Source organism: Neomonachus schauinslandi, chromosome 15 (assembly GCF_002201575.2).
Source record: "Neomonachus schauinslandi chromosome 15, ASM220157v2, whole genome shotgun sequence".
Taxonomy (NCBI): domain Eukaryota; kingdom Metazoa; phylum Chordata; class Mammalia; order Carnivora; family Phocidae; genus Neomonachus; species Neomonachus schauinslandi.
This window is the reverse complement of record NC_058417.1, coordinates 10,990,044-11,007,062: the sequence shown is the minus strand read 5'-3', so window position 1 is coordinate 11,007,062 and position 17,019 is coordinate 10,990,044. Positions and strand designations below refer to the sequence as shown.

Below are 17,019 nucleotides of genomic sequence, written 5' to 3'. Positions count from 1 at the left end.
CATGGGGACCCGACTAGATGGTCAAACGAGGGGCTTGAGATTGTTTCAACTGGCCTAGAAAAAGAAAGCAGAACATTTGGCAACAGACCTTATGGTCCGATACTGGGATGTTCTGGGGCCGGGACAATCTTGGCTGGAAGTGAGCCACGTGACAAGGGTCACTGTCCCAAGTCCCTCTCGGTCCACTCATGGCCTGATGGCCACAGGACATGGTTGCTCGCCACAGTGGTGTCCCCAGAGGTGAAGCATCTGTCCCCAACCCTCCATGCTTCTTATACAAATTAAATATAGGTCGAGCCACACATCAGGTAACTGAGCCCTTTCTGGGACTATTCTGGTTGTCTTTGGATGCACGAAACTCCTTTTATTTATGATTATTGGTTTATTTAAAGTAGGCTCCACACCCAATGTGGGGATCAAACTCGCAACCCTGAGATCAAGAGTTGCATGCTCTACCGACTGAGCCAGCCAGGCGCCCCCTAAACTCCCTTTATTTTTCCCAAACCTCCTCTGAGTTTAGGGAGGCTGCCCTCCTCCAAGCCCCTTCCAGCTCTCCCCCCATCCTCACGGTCAGGATTTGCTTCCCCCCTGGGGGGGGGGGGTGGGGGACACCGAGCTGCACTTGGAAGCCGTTGCCCTGCACGCGGCCACCTTGTGGGCTGGAGATGCCACCATCGTGCTCGGTTTAATGATCAATTTATTGTCTGCCAGGAAGCCCTTTCTGACCTGGTTCGGCCCTCAGTTCCTCTTGCTCAGAGCCAGTGCCTGCTGCAGGATGGCGGCAGACAACTCCACCGGCGACCCCCGCACTCCCAGGCCGCAGCTGAGCGTGACCGACATCATCATCATCACTGTGTATTTCGCCCTGAACGTGGCCGTGGGCATATGGGTGAGAGGCCCACGGTGGGCGGCCAGCCGGGATGGGCACTGGGGTGTGGGAACCGGGCTGACCTGCTTCGTCTCCCCTGGAGGGAGGCCCGATGTCCTCTGGGGTCCTCCTCCCAGCCCTGGGGTGGATTTGTCCGAGACCTTGACGAAGCCCCTTTGTCTTTGGGCAGTAGCTGCTCATGCTACACAGGGAGGAAGAAGAAGACCTCTCTAATGGGCAGGCCTAGGGGGAAGCTCACTGGGCTTTTGCGCGGCCGACAAGCTGGGGGCCCAGCACGGCACGTCCTCTTCTGGGGCTCCGTCTCCTCCGTGTCAGATGGGCTTGCGGGGTGAACGTTTGCCCAGCTGCACCCCACACCGGCTGGGTCAGAGTCCGGAGAAGGGGGGTGCACACAGAGCCTGGGGATCCTTATTTTGCAAAGCTCCTTGTCCGCCTGCCTCTGCCTAGTTCCTAAGCCAGTTTCTCTCACTTTCGATAAGAGACGTGAGTTAGGCTGTCACAGACTCCAGTGGCAGTGAGGCCCCTCCTAGGCAAGCCCTGTGCTCATCACCTGGCCCCCGTAGCCTCAGGGCAAAGGCCAGCCCCATTTACGGATGAACCCCAGTGCTCTGCGGGCTGGGACTTCCGCAGTGAACCCCGGGTCCCTGCCCACAGGGGAGGCGTTCCTCCCGTCTCCTCATAATGCTAACCTCGGAGGCCTTCCTGGTGGGGAGGTGAGCACAAAAGCCAGCTTTGGGTTTGCAGAGGTCAGGCTCTTCCTCCTTGTCCCCAGAGGTCCCCAGACCAGCATCCCTGAGACGTGATACGTGGTGGGCTCCATCTCCTGGGGGAGAATGAGTATCCTTTCTTTTTTTTTTTTTTTTTAAGAATTTATTTATTTATTTGACAGAGAGAGACACAGCGAGAGAGGGAACACAAGCAGGGGGAGCGGGAGAGGGAAAAGCAGGCTTCCCGCTGAGCAGGGAGCCCGATGCGGGGCTCGATCCCAGGACCCTGGGATCATGACCTGAGTCGAAGGCAGACGCTTAACGCCTGAGCTACCCAGGCGCCCCGAGTATCCTTTCTTACCTTCCCTGGCCCCTGATTTAAGCCCCGAGGGCCGGAGGCAGGAGACTGGTCACATTCCCAGCTCTGGCATCCTAGGAAGTCGCTCAGCATTCTAGGCCTTGGGGCTCTCCATCTATAAGTCAGACACACCACCTACTTCACCCCAAGCCCTGAGGGCCTGAGTCAGAGGCGTTCTCCTCCCTGAGGTGCCCACACGGGGCACGGACCCTGCCGCTGCTCTCGGTTCCCTAGCAGGAATGGTGCGAGTGGTCCTGGTGTTGGTGGGGGTGCTGGGGGGCTGCTGATGCTGGTGGGGGTGGGGGGTGCTGGGGTTGCTGGGGCAGTGGGTGGCAGCAACAACAGTAATTGGAATTGATTCTTCGGTGATGGAATCGTAAACCACAAGCCGTTCAGAGCTGGTCCCCACTCTGTGGACTTGGAGTAAGTTGCTTAACCTCTCTGGGCATGGCTCCTCCGACACACAATGCGGATCTGGGCAGCCCACTGCTTCTGGCGGTTCCAAGGAGCACAGGAGGTCGGTGGGTGTGAAAATCTGTTGCCAACCGTAGCCCGTTTCTGGGAGAGTTGCTGGCTGGGAAGTCGGGGGAGGGGGCGCCCGCAATGGAGGCTGTCTGGGTGAGGTGAGGTGAGAGCCAGGGGCTGGAGGTCAGCAAGATCTGAAGAAGGAGGAGGAGCAGGTGGGGGATTTAGCTGGAAGCGCACATCTAAGAAACTGTTTTGGGCGCCTGAGGCCAGGCCACCCGGTGACTGGGGCCCATTAGCCTTGCTGCCCGGGACTCACCTCTCCCAGCTTAGCCTTTCCTTACAGGCTGGCGCCGCGGGCAGTGGGGTTGTGGGGGCTCTGGCCTGGCCCTCCAAGCAGGCCATGCTGGCCTAGCACGATGCTGATGGCCGGACGGCTGTGAGAGTAGGCAGCAAAGAACAGAGCCAGACGAGGAGTGTGCTGGAGCTGGATTGCACAGGGATCAGATTCAGCCGTTCATCACCCAAATGCAGACGGGACAAGCTGGGTTGGACAGGTGCACCTGCAAAAGTGCTCTGACGGTGGGGTTAGGAGAGCCCAGGGGAGGGCCTTTAAGGAGGTGTTCCTGGATGAAGGACCTTGAGCTGAGCCTTTGTGTCTATTAGGGTATCTGTTAACAAGTGACAGAAAACCTAGATCAGATGAGCTCGAACAATGAAGGAAATGTAATGACGTCCATCCCGAAAGGTCCAACAATAGAGAAGGCTTCAGGTACAGTTGGATCCAGGGGTTCACAGTGTCATCAAGGCTATCAGTGCGAAATTACTTTGGCTTTCTCAGCCTCCACCCCTGTGTGGCATTGTCCTGAGCCCAGTTTCCCACACGGAGGTGAGATGCCTTGATTAGCCTGGGTTCAAATCCTGACTCCATCACTTACTAGCCACTTTCATCTCTGGAAGCCTTGGTTTCCTCATTGGTAATATGAGGATGATCATAGTACCTACTTCATACAGGTAAAGCCCTTGGAACCGACTCTGCTGCCAAGGGGCCCTCAGTAAATATTAACTAGGTGCACATGGCTGCCAGTGTTCCGAGAGCCCTGGCTTCTCCTCACCTCCTGGGAGGCCAGGAGCAATCCCAGCCTAAGTCCACGACTGCCCTGAACCAGGTGTGACAGCTAAAGAATGTGATAGCCTCCGTCGCTTAGGTGAGTCAGGATTCCTGGAGCAGGAGACCCGGTCGGGACCACTCAAGCCACTTGCTAGGAAAGATGAGACCCCTTGAGGAAGGGAAAGGGCAAGAAGGAGGCAATTGGCAATGCCTACCATATCCTCGAAAGATGAGAAGACATGTTAGGAAAAATCACAAGTTAAGAACAGAGCTGCTCTGGAAGTTGCACAGTGCACAGCCTACACAGCTGGATGGGGCCATCCTGGCCAAGACCATGAGAGCCTTCAGATAGTACTGCATTCAATGTGGCTGGATCACAGCTCACAGAAAGTGATGGGAACTCAGGCAGGAGAGGCAAGCAGGACTCATATCAAAAGCTTTGGATGGCAGATCCAGACAATTCAGGTGAATCATCTTGAATATGATGGGGTCTGTGTGTTTGTGTGTGTGTGAAATTAAAGTTGGGTAGAAAGAGGGCTGTGTATTGATTGAGATCGTGTGATCCAGCCTTATGTTAGGATGTGTATGTTGCGAAAAAGGAATGCAAAATATATACCTAAATACACCTGCTGTGTCCTTCTTTTCAAATTTCTCCTGTTCTCAAGGTCACGTCTTTTCATTTTCTCCTGTCCAGACAGCACTAAGTGAGGTCTTGAAAAATCCATATAATCATTGACCCTTATCAGACACCTTTGTCAGCGTGTTATGCATATTAACTCATTAAACCTCACAGAATCCTGTGAGGGACTTTTCTTAGGCCCACATCACAGATGAGGAAACCAAGGTACATTGGTGAAGTAACTTGCCCAAGGTCACACGGCTAGGAAACAGAGGAACCAGGATTTGCCCCCAGGCATTTTGATTTCAGATTTTTAAAATTATATTATGGAGCACAAAATTCCCAGAGATTAAAATATTCGAAGTAAGAGGGCACCTGGGTGGCTCAGTTGGCTAAGCTTCTGGCTCTTAATTTTGGCTCAAGTCATGATCTCAGCGTCGTGGGATCGAGCCCCACGTCGGGCTCTATGCTCAGCGGGGAGTCTGCTTGGGATTCTCTCTCTCACTCTGCCTCTGCCCCTCTCCCCACACCCCCCTCTCAAATAAATAAATAAAATCTTTAAAATATGAGAAGAAATCAAAGGCCAAAGCGTTCTCAGAATCCTTGGGTCAAAGTCCTCACCAAGAGGCAAAAATCTCCGCTTAGGGGCACCTGGCTGGCTCAGTCAGTAGAACCTGCAACTCTTGATCTCAGGGTCACGAGTTTGAGCCCCACGTTGAACATGGAGCCTACTTCAACCATGTTAAAGTGTATAATTCAGTGGTATTTAGTACATTCACAGTGTTGTGCAACCATAACCTTTCATCATCCCAAAAGGAACCCCATACCTATTAATAGTCATTCCTCCTACCCTCCTCTCTCCAGCCCCTAGAAATCACTACTATACTTTCTGCCTCTATGGATTCACCTGTTCTGGACATTTCATATCCATGGACTCACACAATATGTGGCCTTTTGTGTCTGACTCCTTCCACTTAGCAGAACGTTCCCAAGGGCCACCGTGTCCTAGCAGGTGTCAGAACCTCATTCCATCCTGTGGTTGGGTAATACTCCGTTGTATGGATAGACCCCATTTTGTCCATTCGTCTGGTGTTGGGCATCTGGGCTGTTTCCACCATTGGGCTGCTGGGAACAGAGTTGCTCTGAGCATCCAGGGACAAGTCTTGTTTGAACACCTGTTTCCAGTTCTCCGGGAGGTCGGAGGGGAATGCTGGGTCATCACGTAGGGGACTGAACTTTGAACGTGGAAGACTCTGAGGGGCCCGAAGACTGTTTTCCATCGCGGGGGCACCATTTTACGTTCCCTCCAGTGTGTGCGAGGTTCCAGTTTCTGCCTCTGCTCTTGCAGTCCTCATGCCGGGCCAGCAGGAACACGGTGAAAGGCTACTTCCTGGCGGGCCGGGACATGGCCTGGTGGCCGGTGAGTGCTGACACCCCCAGCTCCTCCTTCTGTGGGGTGGGGAACAGCATCTGACCGTCGGCGCAGGTGCCGGCTCGGGGCTCATCCCTGAGGATGAGGGATGTCCCAGGCAGGCAGTGAGGGGGCAGGGTGAGGCTGGAAGGGCGTCCCCAAGCTGGGACTGTCGGGTTGGGATGCTGGGAATTGTCTAAAGGGTGGGGGCTTTGGAGTCTGGTAGGGGGAGCCTGCCAATGATTCCTTTTCCTCTCTGTCCTCCAGATCGGAGCCTCTCTCTTCGCCAGCAGCGAGGGCTCGGGCCTCTTTATTGGACTGGCGGGTTCGGGTGCGGCCGGGGGCCTGGCCGTAGCGGGCTTCGAGTGGCATGTGAGCTGCCGGCGGGCAGGGGCAGGTGCGGCCGCGGGAGGGTGCTGGATGGGCCTCCACTGGAGTCTGCCCTCGGCCCAAGGGTCAGCTCCCAGCAACTCCGGGCGGCCAATGTCTAGATGGGTGGTGTTCCTGGGAAAGGTTGGTCTTCAGAATGCCAAAGCGCTGGATAGGCCAGCAGGAGGAGAGCTGTTAGCCTTGGCCAGGGGCCATCAGTGTACAGACGCACAGAGAGGGGATGAGGCCACTTCAGGTTCTCCTGGCAAGCCAGGCCTCCAGACCGCTGGTCCCGGCTACGTCTCTAGAGCGGGTTTGGGGGGAGCTGCACCTGCTGTCCTCACTCTGCCTCTGTCCCCCTCAGGCCACGTATGTGCTGCTGGCCCTGGCTTGGGTGTTCGTGCCCATCTACATCTCCTCGGAGGTGAGTCCACTCCCGGGGCCCCAGGGTGACCTCACCTGGGTCGGGGCCTTGGTCCGGCTTGGTGGTGCTGATGAGCAGGAACCCCGGCTTCGCTCACAAGTTGGTGAGCGAACCCACTGCTCTCCGGGCTGGGTTATTAGTCCAACTAGTGTGCCTATAACTCATGAAGACAGGTCCCCGAGAACCTCAGCCTGGAGGCTTTGCTGGTTTCTACTGCCCCTGCTTGCTGCATCTGGGGGATGATGCTCCGTCTACTCAAGCACATAGGCGGCACACCTGGGCGGCACACCTGGGCGATACTGTCCCCGACTCTCGGGGGAGTGCTTAGTCCCTGCCCCCGTGTCTCCTCCAGATTGTCACCATGCCTGAATACATTCAGAAGCGCTACGGAGGCCAGCGGATTCGCATGTACCTGTCTGTCCTGTCCCTGATGCTGTCCGTCTTCACCAAGATATCAGTGAGCTGCGCCTCCCACTCCCAGCGTCCAGCCAGCACAGCCTGGAATCATCCCTGCTCTGGGGGCCCCTCAAACAGACCTGATATCCTGTCGTCTGTCTCTAGTTCAACAGCTGGGGAAACTGAGGCCCGGAGAGGGACAATCATTGCTCACACAGTGAACCTGGGATAGCTGGACCAGGGCTTCCAGAATGTCAGTTCGGCAGCTCGCATCGTCAGGGGACAAAGCAGGCCTTCTGAGTCCTGCTTTGCCCCAGGCCTAGATATGAGGGTGTTAGGGGTTCTCGCTATGAGAGGTCACTGGTGGGGGTGGGGGTCAGCCTGGGTGTCTTTCTGGGCCAGCGCGGAGGTGAACCACAACTGCCCACTAGGGGGAGCTGAGAACCCGCACGGTCGCTGGTGGTTCAGAAGCCACCAGGAGCCCATCCTGTGGCTGGTCAGCTCCTTCGCAAAGCTGAACCCTGGCGGCAGCCTCCTGGTATTGGGGTGCCGCCCTCGTGGGCACTCCAGGCCTCTTTCCCTTGGGGGCTTGGACTTGGTCCCCCTGGGAGGGTAAGAGCAGACACACCCCTCGAATGTCAGTCAAGGCTCACTTCGGGCTCGTCTTGTTGGAGCCCCTGATTTCACAGATAGGGAAACTGAGGCCCAGGGCGGGAGAGTAACTTGTCCCAAGCTTCCTGGTGACTTCTTGGCAATACCAGGTCTTCTGGCTCTCACTCCTGAGTCCATGGGCACCCTGCCCTTGACCCCTGAGGCCATCTAGCCCACTTCAGCCCCAGCTTCTGGAAGGACTCGGGAGGTGGGGACCAGGGCCCGAGTCCTACATCGGTCTGCTTCTGGCTGGGTGCACCCCGACGAGACCCGGAGCCTCTGTTTCCTTGTTCGTAAAGAGGGCAGGTCATCTGTGAGGGGGGTGAGGCTGTGGAAGTGCTCTTGGGCTGCTAGTTTCCCACCCCTGGCCTCGAGGGCTGCAGTGGGGGATGAGGCTGCCGGGTTCTGATCGTAAGGGGCTGAAGGACCCAAGGGACCCTGGGGACTTGAAGCAGGGGACTGACACAGTCAGCTCTGCGTTTGTACTCTGGCACCTCTCAGTGGGTGGACTGGAGGGGAGAGAAGCAGAGTGGGGAGTGCCCGGTGGGGCCCCGTGGGGCCAACCTGTGTGCACGGGGCGGGGGGGTTCTCCTCCCCCCCAGCTTCATGCTGCTATATGTCTGTGGTAGAGTCGCATCTCACTCAGGGGTGGCGTGGGTAGGACTCGAGAAGGACTGAGCCTTAGGAGGGGACGTCCTAACAGAGATCTCATCCTGCAAGCCCAGTTTACAGATGAGACAGTCGAGACCTAGAGAGCAACCGTGACTTGCTTGCTCAGGCGGAGAGCATGGTTAGAACCCAGGCCTCTGCCTTCCCGCCCGGGGCCACAACCTCAGCTCTGTTGCACTGAAACAGCTGGGACTTGACACTTTAAACTCCTTACTGTGATAGGGGATGACTCGACTGACCCTCCTATAAAATGGAAAACAGCCCACTGACGTCAAGGCTGGGGCTCCAGAGCCAAGACCGGGTCGCCGGAGGAAGCCCAGAGGAACGCTAATTGCTTGGCTTGGTTTGGGCGGGACTGGGGCCGCCCTGGCTGATGGCTTTGTGCTGAAACTCTTTGAAGTGCATGCTCCCAGCTGGCCCCCGGAGGCCCTGACCGCACTGGGAATGCCCCAGCTGTCTGCACATTCAGCACCCATCCCAGGGGCAGTCTGTCCGGACTGAGACCACCGGGCTCACCGGCTCCCACCCCTCAGGCGGGGACAGTGGTGTGCCGGGAGAACATTCGATGGCAGGGTGCGGACATTACCGCCCTGACCCTCAGATGGGGACTGGGGCCACTGAGCCCCATCACTGCGTGGCTCTGGGCTAGTCATTTAACCTCTGGAAAATAGAGAAATGTGGCACAAGACCCTAGGTCACATGGAGTGAAGGCCACATGTGGCCTACAAGATCCTCCAAGATGTGGCCCCTACCACCTTGCCAACCTCTCCTGTCCCTCTCCTCCTGTCACACACATCATTCCAACCATACTGGCCCCCTTGCACATCCACGAACACACCAGGCGTGATCCTGCCCCAGGGCCTTTGCACTTGCTGTGTTCACTGCCTGGAACATTTTTCCCCTGGATATCCACATGGCTCACATCTTCATCTCTGTCCGGTCTTTCAAATTTCACCTTCTCAGTGAGGCCTGCCCCTCCCTGCTTTCCCTCTTTTTCATACTCGCACTATCTTCCGGTATGCTGAATAATTTACTTAGAATGTCTGTTGTCTGTCTCCCCCGTTTCTTCTCTCTGTTCACTGATGTGTCTCTGGCGCTCCTATGTGCCTGGCATACCTCATGGGACTGAAGGAAAAAGTATGCCAGGGGCCAGCTAATTCTTTCCGGGAAGGGCCAGAAAGTCAGTATTTGGGGCTTTGCAGGAGTCATAGCTGTTACTTGACTTTGCTGCTGGAGTGCGAAACACAATACCAACGCGTGTGACGGGATTTGGTCTGTGGGCTCTGCTGTGCCAGGCCCTGGGTGAGCCCTGGGTGATAAACACATTCCTTACTTGCAGGGAGTGTAATGTTCCTGATGGAGAAGTACACAGGCCAATATAGTCGTAATAGTAAAGTGTGGTGAAAGAGGCGAAGGCAGGGCTGAATTCTAGAACGATGACAGCAGGAGCAGAGATCAGGCTCCCTTCGGAGAGAATGGTCTGCATTGAAAATGCCAGGTTTGCAGCAACAGAAGGAAGGGGTGAGGCTAGAGTGCAGGGAGCCGCATAGCTTGGAGAGGGGTGAGTGAGGAAGGGGACGGGAGGGGGCTGCCTGCTGGGTGGCACAGGGCCTCTGGGCATGGCTAGTTGGATCTTATTCTATGTGCGGTGGAAATGCAGAGAACTTGATTTTCCTCTGGACAAGCCGAGTGCGGGAGGGGCCAGTGAGGGGCTTCCAAAGGGATGGGGCAGGGGGTGGGGACAGCAGACGTGGGAGTATTTTGGAGACAGCCCTGGCCAGTGGGTCGGGTGCAGCGAGTGTGGCAAGGGTGAGAAGTTTCTGGAGCCCTGAAGGGACAGTGATGGCCTCGATGGAGATGGGCAAGGTTTGGGGGCAGGACAGGCTCCCTTGGGGGTCCTGCCCGCCCTTCCCCCCACCTCCCCGAGGGCGGGGCTCTGCAGGGGGATGGAAGAGGCTGGGCCTGCAACCGTGGCCTGTCTCTCCGCATCCACTTCCCCATTTTCCAGATGAGGGCCACTGAGGCTCAGGAGGTGAGGTGACCTGCTCAAAGCCACGTGGCCAGGACACAGCCGAACAGGGACACAGACCCGGCCCGTGTGGCTCTGGGTTTAGGGCTCTTAGCTTGTACCAGGCCGCAGCTCTCCTGGGCCCACAGAAGCCGGGGCTCCGGCTGTAGGAGAGGTCAGACTGGGTGCCGTCACAAGTTCCTCGCTGGGACTCCCCGGGAGCCTGCAGGCAACCTCCGAATCGCTGCAATGGCAAATCTTTACTGCACACTCTGCAGGGTCCCGGAGGGAAGAGTGCAGCCCAAGTCCCACGTCCACACCTTTGCCTGTGCTGCTCCTGACACGGTCTAAGTCCTCGTCCCTCCTTGGGGCTCACTGCCATGGAAGGAAGTCCCTGAGGAGGAGAGGTTAGGGGAGAGCATCCGGGAGGAGAGTTCTGGAAGATGGGGCGTGCAGACGGGGCAGCTCCAGGGCAGAGGGACCTGGTCGGCCAAGGCCCGGAGGCAGCGAAGTGCGGGGTGTGCAAAGGAGACCAGGCTGGTGTGACCAGAGTCACCTGGGCTGGGAGAGATGGGTGGCCGGGGCCTGAAGGCCAGCCACACAGATCAGGGCTGAGCTCTGAGGGCGGCCTCCGTCCAGGAAGGGGTCCTGAGCGCCGGCTGGAGGAGGAGCAGGCCGGGGAGAGGGGTGCTGCTTCCTTCTAGAGACTTCCTGTTCCTCTTCTCCTGGCAGCTCCAATCTCTGATACCCTTCGGGGCCTGGCCTCAGGGAAGTCTCTCCCCTCCCCAGGCCTCAGTTTCTGCTCTGGTCTGACGGGGCAGGGGGCTTGAAGAGTCCTTCCTGCTCTGACGTTCACAACCCTGGGCTTCTCTCTTTGGGCTGGAGGTAGACACACTCTCCCCAACACACATGCACTCACACTCACACACACACACTCACACACACTCACGTCACCAAAGCCAGTAGCTAGAGTGAGGGGCTGCTGTTCTCCTGAAAGCACCTTGTCAGAGTCCACACTGGCTGATCTCTCCAAGAGAGGGTAAAGGGGAGCCTGGAGGGAGAGGTACAGGGAATGCAGGCTTTGGAATCAGGGGGTCCACAGCCGACTGAGCAGTGCTGCTCGGCTCTATGGTGGGCCAGGCACTGTAGCTCGAAGGGGCCTCTGCCCCCTGGGCCTTGTGCTGAGCGGTCCCCCACATACACAGGCTCGGCTGACCCACTGGCCTTGCCCAGCCTTGTCAGGAGCCCATCGGCCCCAAAGGCTGTATTTCAGGTCATCTCCCCTCCACCAAGCAGGCCCAGAATGGCAGATCAGGAAACTCGGCAGGGTGGAGCCCCTTGTCCGGCCCCTAGTCCCATAGACAGAGTCCTGCCCTCCTTCCCTGGGCTCCCACAATACAGGTGGGGGTGGTGTTGGAATTAGGGTTGTAAGGCTCAACCCAGGACGAGGACTCCAGCCCCACATGCCGCCCCGGGGTCTGGGATGACAGTGGCTGGATCCAGTCCAGCCCCTGGGGACCAGCCTGGGCCGGAGACATGGTCCTGGCTTCGGGTCCAGCCCCACCAGAGGGCAGTAAGCAAGACTGCCTGTCTGTTCCCCAGCCTGCCCCCCCACCCAGAACACATCTGGTCTCTTTCCAGGGCCCCCATCTAATGGGGAGCAGAGAATAGGGGGCACACTCAGACGGATACTGGCCTGCAGACCTGTTTCCTGAGGCCCATTGGTCTTCTTTTTTTTTTTTTTAAGATTTTATTTTATTTTATTTTTTTAAAGATTTTATTTATTTATTTGAGAGGAGAATGAAAGAGAGCACAAGAGGGGGGAGGTCAGAAGGAGAAGCGGACTCCCTGCTGAGCAGGGAGCCCGATGCGGGACTCGATCCTGGGACTCCAGGATCATGACCTGAGCCGAAGGCAGTCGCTCAACCAACTGAGCCACCCAGGCGCCCTAAAAGATTTTATTTATTTATTTGAGACAGAGAGAATGAGAGGGGGGGAGGGTCAGAGGGAAAAGCAGGCTCCCCGCCGAGCAGGGAGCCCGACGCAGGACTCGATCCCGGGACTCCAGGATCATGACCCGAGCCGAAGGCAGTCGCCCAACCAACTGAGCCACCCAGGTGCCCCCCATTGGTCTTCTTGAGCCTCCCTCAGGAAGCCCTCCTGGACTCCTCCTTTCCCATCTCACCACCCACCCCACCGCCCCCCCCCGGCAGGGGCCAGACTCAATGACAACACTGCTCCTCGGTGGACATGGGCCACTTAGGACTTTATTAACATTAGCAACATTCTCTGCACACTGCTTGTCCACATCCAGGACCTCCTCCCACCCTCACGACAGTGCCGGCGGGGGTGCGGGGTGGCTGGGGGTGTCTCTCCCGCCTTGTCCACGGGGCACCGAGGCCACACGGCGCGCGAGTGGTGCCCTGGCTCGAGCCTCTGCGCAAGTTCCTCTCCCATTCCCCAGATCGACCTGTACGCCGGGGCACTCTTCGTGCACATCTGCCTGGGCTGGAACTTCTACCTCTCCACCATCCTCATGCTCGCCATCACGGCCCTGTACACCATCGCAGGTATGGTGCCCCGGGGACCCCACACACAGGGGGCCTGACCGCCAGCCGGCCCGGGCATCCCTGCGGCGGGGCAGATGTGTGGGGGGCAAGAGCAGGAGGCGGGGGCCCCCTCCCCCCACAGCCTGGCCAGTGGAGCCGTGGAGCTGGCGCTGCCGGCCCAGCCGATTGGCCCCACAGCTGACGCACCTGAGAGGGCAGGGGACACATGTCGTGGAGCTGCTGCCCCTCCCCCCTCGAGCTCCGCCGTTTCTACCCACAGGGGGTCTGGCTGCTGTGATCTACACGGACGCGCTGCAAACGCTCATCATGGTGGTAGGGGCTGTCATCCTGACCGTCAAAGGTGAGCGGGGGGGGGGGGGGGGGGCGCCCCCAGGCCCCAGGTGCCCGCACTGGGGGGGGGTGGGCTCACGAGGTCAAGCCACCGGCAGTCGGCAGCCCCAGCGGCGGCGGCCTCCCGACGGCGGCCCAGCTGAGCGTGTGGCCCGCCCCGGGCTGGCTCGGGGCTTGATGGAGAGGGAGGGCCGAGGGCACGTGTGCGCACCATCAGCGGACCACAGAGCCGCCCGGGCCTCTGGTCCAATTATTCAAAATCCTGTGCATAATGGCAGAAGCGCTGCAACAGCCCGCAGGCCGGGGCCGGGGAGGAGGGGAGAGGGTTGAGATGCGTCGGTGATCCTGGCCTGGGGACCCAGACGAAGCTCCGAGGGCGGCCCCATTAGGGGCTATCAGAGCCAGCAGGATCCCACAGGGGTAAACCGAGGCTCAGACTGGAGGATCCCGTGGCCCGGCAATTTCTGACCTTTGAATAGCGTTCGTACACTTGCTCTGAGTACTCGGCCCAGCCTGGGCTCGGGGCGGCAGAGAGGCCAGGGCCAGAGTGCCGGCGGCAGGCTCCCAGCCTGGCAAAGGCAGGGCAGAGGGGCGAGGAGCAGGCAGATGAGACAGAGCGTCCCCCATATGCACACTTCTGTGTGTCTGCCTCCTTTCAGACAGGGGCCCACGTCCCTGGAACCCACTGCAGGGGAGGGAGCCAGGCAGCCAGGCCCAGGCTGGATGGGGGGGCAGTGACTGCGGACACAGCAGAAGCCACAGATGGGCCGGGGCTTGCCCACACAGGGCCCTAACCCTGAGGTAGACGGGAACAGTGAGGGAGCGAAAGGAGGGAAATGACTTCTGGCCCGAGCCCCAGCCGGCTGGCCACGTGGCCTCGGTCACTCCCGTGCCCCCTCTGGGACTCGTTCTGTTCTCAGTGCTACATGACTGCCGGGCATCCTCGGCTCTGCCGAAGTCACATCCTTCAGAAGCCCCAGGTCAGGGCTTTAACACTTTAGACTCCTCGGGAAGGTCCTCGAATGCCAAGAAAAAGTACTTTTGCTCCCTTGAGTCAACAATCTGAAGCCTGGCAGAGAATTCCTCGCCCGAGGCCAACAGGCATCCAGGGCCCAAGGGGACACTGTAGGTGTCCACGTGCAAAATGCTCATTTAATAGTCTTATTTTAAATACAAATAGAACAGTCATTTGAATCCCCCACCCCCTTGCTTTTTAAACCCTCTACCCTCCATACCTTTCCAGAGACTGGGAAAGGTGAATGGGAAAAAGTCAAGTTTGATGCACTGGGAAGTGGGGGCCCTGAGTCAGGGCCACCAGCCAGCAACCCGTCCCTGCCCCGCCCTCTCCAGCTTTTGACCAGATCGGTGGGTATGAGCAACTGGCGGCTGCCTATGCCCAGGCCATCCCACGCCGGACCATCGCCAACACGACCTGCCACCTGCCGCGGGCAGACGCTATGCACATGTTCCGAGACCCCTACACAGGGGACCTCCCGTGGACCGGGATGACCTTTGGTCTGACCATCATGGCCACCTGGTATTGGTGCACTGACCAGGTGAGTGTCAACGTCGCCGGCCACCCCACCTTCCTGCCTTCCGGGCCGGGCTCTGGACGGTCCGGGCGGCCCGTCTGCCAGTCCCTGGCACAGCCCCGCGGACACCTGCTTGGTGAGTCTGGGCTGGGGCAGAGACCACGGACCGCACGGCTCCAGGCCCAGGGACGGGGTGCTAGGGGTCCTTGCGGTGCCGGGGGGCCTGAGCCCTCCGTTTAGAATCAGAGGAGGCCCACTGGCCACTGCCCGTCCTGGCCTTCAGGTGCTTCGACTGGGACAGTTTGGAGTACGGGATTCCGAAAGGACTTGGCTGCTCTTCAGGGCGCCTGCCATCGGCCTGGGGGCTGGCGTTTCGGGCCGGCCTCGGGGTCCCAGGATCGGCCAGAGTGCGGGACATGGGGCCCCCCTTGACCTGCCAGGGGTATGGGCCTGCCATGGCCGGGCCCGCTTTCCTGGCAGAGCTCTGGGTGCCACCAGCAGCAGGGCGGTACCGCGGGAGTCCCGAGGTCCTCATCGGCCGCAGGAAGCCATCTTTCTCCCTGGTCCCTGAGGCAGGGACCCTATAGTGGGCGGTGGGCTGGCCCTAGAAGAGAAAGAGCAGAGACAGTGAGCCCCCCCAAGGGCTGGGGGCAGGCCGCAGCTAGCACACCTGGGTTTGCCTCCTGGCCTGGCCACTCACCTGCTGGTGGTCCTAGACAAGTCTGTTTCACTACTTTGTGCCTCAGTTTCCCCGAGTCCTATGGGAATAATCCCGCCTTCTGTGGTTATGATAAGGCAAGTTCCTGCTGTGCCCGCCCCAGCCTCCTCCATCCGTAAAGGGGGCTGGACGGGTTTGTTGGAGGGAGCACCTCAATGTGGGCCGGGAAAGTTCTGGTGAGCGCAGGGGCTGGGTCTTCTTCTGGAGTCTGATTCTCGCTCTCCCTGGGCTGTGAACACACCAGGGGACTGTGGGCAGTTCCAGGCAGCCGCCTGGTGGCAAAAGGTCTTGTGAAGCAAGAGACGACCATCTTGCCTCTGGACCTGGCTCCCCAAGGGCCCCACCATGGGCCTGAGGCAGCGAAGCCCAAGAGCCACCCCAGCCAGCCACTAGGGGATGAGCGAGGAGAGCCTTCCCTGCAAGAGAGGCCTGGCCAACCCCAGTCCCAGGCCACAACCCCGAGGCCCAGAAGGTAGACCTGGGATCCGCACCCGGAATAGAGTGACCTCCCCCATGGCCATGGCTCCCGCCCACGAGGGGAGTGTTCAGCGGGCTCAGTCCTGGCTCTCCCTCTCCCAGGCAGCAGGAGCTCAGTGTGTGTTCGCTTAAGGACCGTCTCTGGGCTGTGTCAATGGGAAGTAATCCAGGATAGGAGGCTTCAGGAACCTTGGGAGGCTGGGCCTCAGTTTCCCCAGCTGTAACATGATTCCGGTCTCACACGTGGGTCTCTGGGGCACACAATGAGCTGACAGCAGGTGTCTACCCAGCATCCCGGGAGAGTAGAGGTCCCGCCCATGCCCCTTCACCCCAGGACACCTGTCACTTCCTCCCTGGCATGACACTGGCATTTCTGGGCGGGATATCAGTCAAGAGATTTTCCCATGAAGGCCAAGTGAGTCAGCACCCTGCCAGCCCTCAAGGTCAGGGCTGGATGCGCCTTACTGCCTGGATACCGAGGCAGGACGCTGCTGACCCCAAGGTGGTCCCGAATACCACTGACATTGGGGCCTCATGGCCTGGCCTGACTTCCCTGTTGTCCTTCGGCTCAGGCTGGGTCTGCCCAGGGGGGACGGCCAGGCCTTGGCCCAGAACCTCACAATACAGGTACCTTTGCACTGAACCCCACGTGGCTGGTCCTACTCCGCCGTGACCCTCAGCAGCAAGCGGGGGCTTGCAGGACGCCAACCGGCCACCGGGCCGGGGCAGCCCTCCGAGACGCCCGGTCTGGTCGGCACCAGGAGGCGGCTCTGTGCGCTGCGACCCCGGGGCTTTTCACTGGCTTTGGACTTTTCACTACCTCCTGGCTCGTCCATAATGTGTAGCTGATGCTCTCAAACTCAGGAACAAGCAAAACCCGGCCCAGGAGGCAAAAGGCCCCATGGGCAGCGAGCTCGGCCACGCCCCTCCCTGACCTCGGTGGCCCTGTCTGAGCACCAGTTTTTGACAACCAGGCCGGCTCAGGACCTGCCCAGAGAGCGGCGCCAGGGTCCCTATGCTCACGGGCCAGCATCACACCGTGGCTGACCCTGAAGATGGACCCCAAGGAAGTCTGAACTCACGGAACCTGTGAGCAGCCAGGCACAGGCTCGGCCCTCTACACAGTGCCTCACTCAGTCCTGCTAGCAACGCTGGGGGTCAGTGGTAGTACCCCGTCTTGCAGACGAGGTCCCACAGCCTCGGGGAGCTTCAGTGGCTGGGCCTGGGGAGTGAGTGCCGGCTTGGGGCCAAGCCTATGCTGAGATGTACTGGGGAGGCGGGAGCCCGCTGACCCCGCAGGGAAGGTCCCGGCCTT

The 17,019-nt window shown here is 59.2% G+C and overlaps 2 protein-coding genes across 4 annotated transcripts in view; one reads left to right on the top strand and one right to left on the bottom strand.

Moving 5' to 3' along the window:
• Positions 1 to 775: 775 nt before the first annotated feature.
• Positions 776 to 17,019, top strand: part of SLC5A10 (solute carrier family 5 member 10) — a 56,378-nt gene continuing 40,134 nt past the window's right edge. The window contains 8 exon segments of the mRNA XM_021694485.1: positions 776 to 889; positions 5,498 to 5,569; positions 5,828 to 5,932; positions 6,294 to 6,353; positions 6,706 to 6,810; positions 12,542 to 12,647; positions 12,907 to 12,987; positions 14,328 to 14,533. Coding sequence (XP_021550160.1) covers positions 776 to 889; positions 5,498 to 5,569; positions 5,828 to 5,932; positions 6,294 to 6,353; positions 6,706 to 6,810; positions 12,542 to 12,647; positions 12,907 to 12,987; positions 14,328 to 14,533 — 849 coding nt within the window.
• The window catches only part of FAM83G (family with sequence similarity 83 member G), a 28,997-nt gene continuing 25,006 nt past the window's right edge, over positions 13,029 to 17,019 (bottom strand). For 2 of the 3 annotated variants that reach the window (XM_021694480.2, XM_021694481.2), the window contains one exon: positions 13,029 to 15,113. In XM_021694480.2, the coding sequence (XP_021550155.1) occupies positions 14,706 to 15,113 (408 nt within the window). In that variant the 3' untranslated portion in view covers positions 13,029 to 14,705. Of the gene's footprint in view, positions 15,114 to 15,215; positions 15,457 to 17,019 lie in introns of those variants that run through there. The other variant, XM_021694482.1, reaches the window with a different exon arrangement.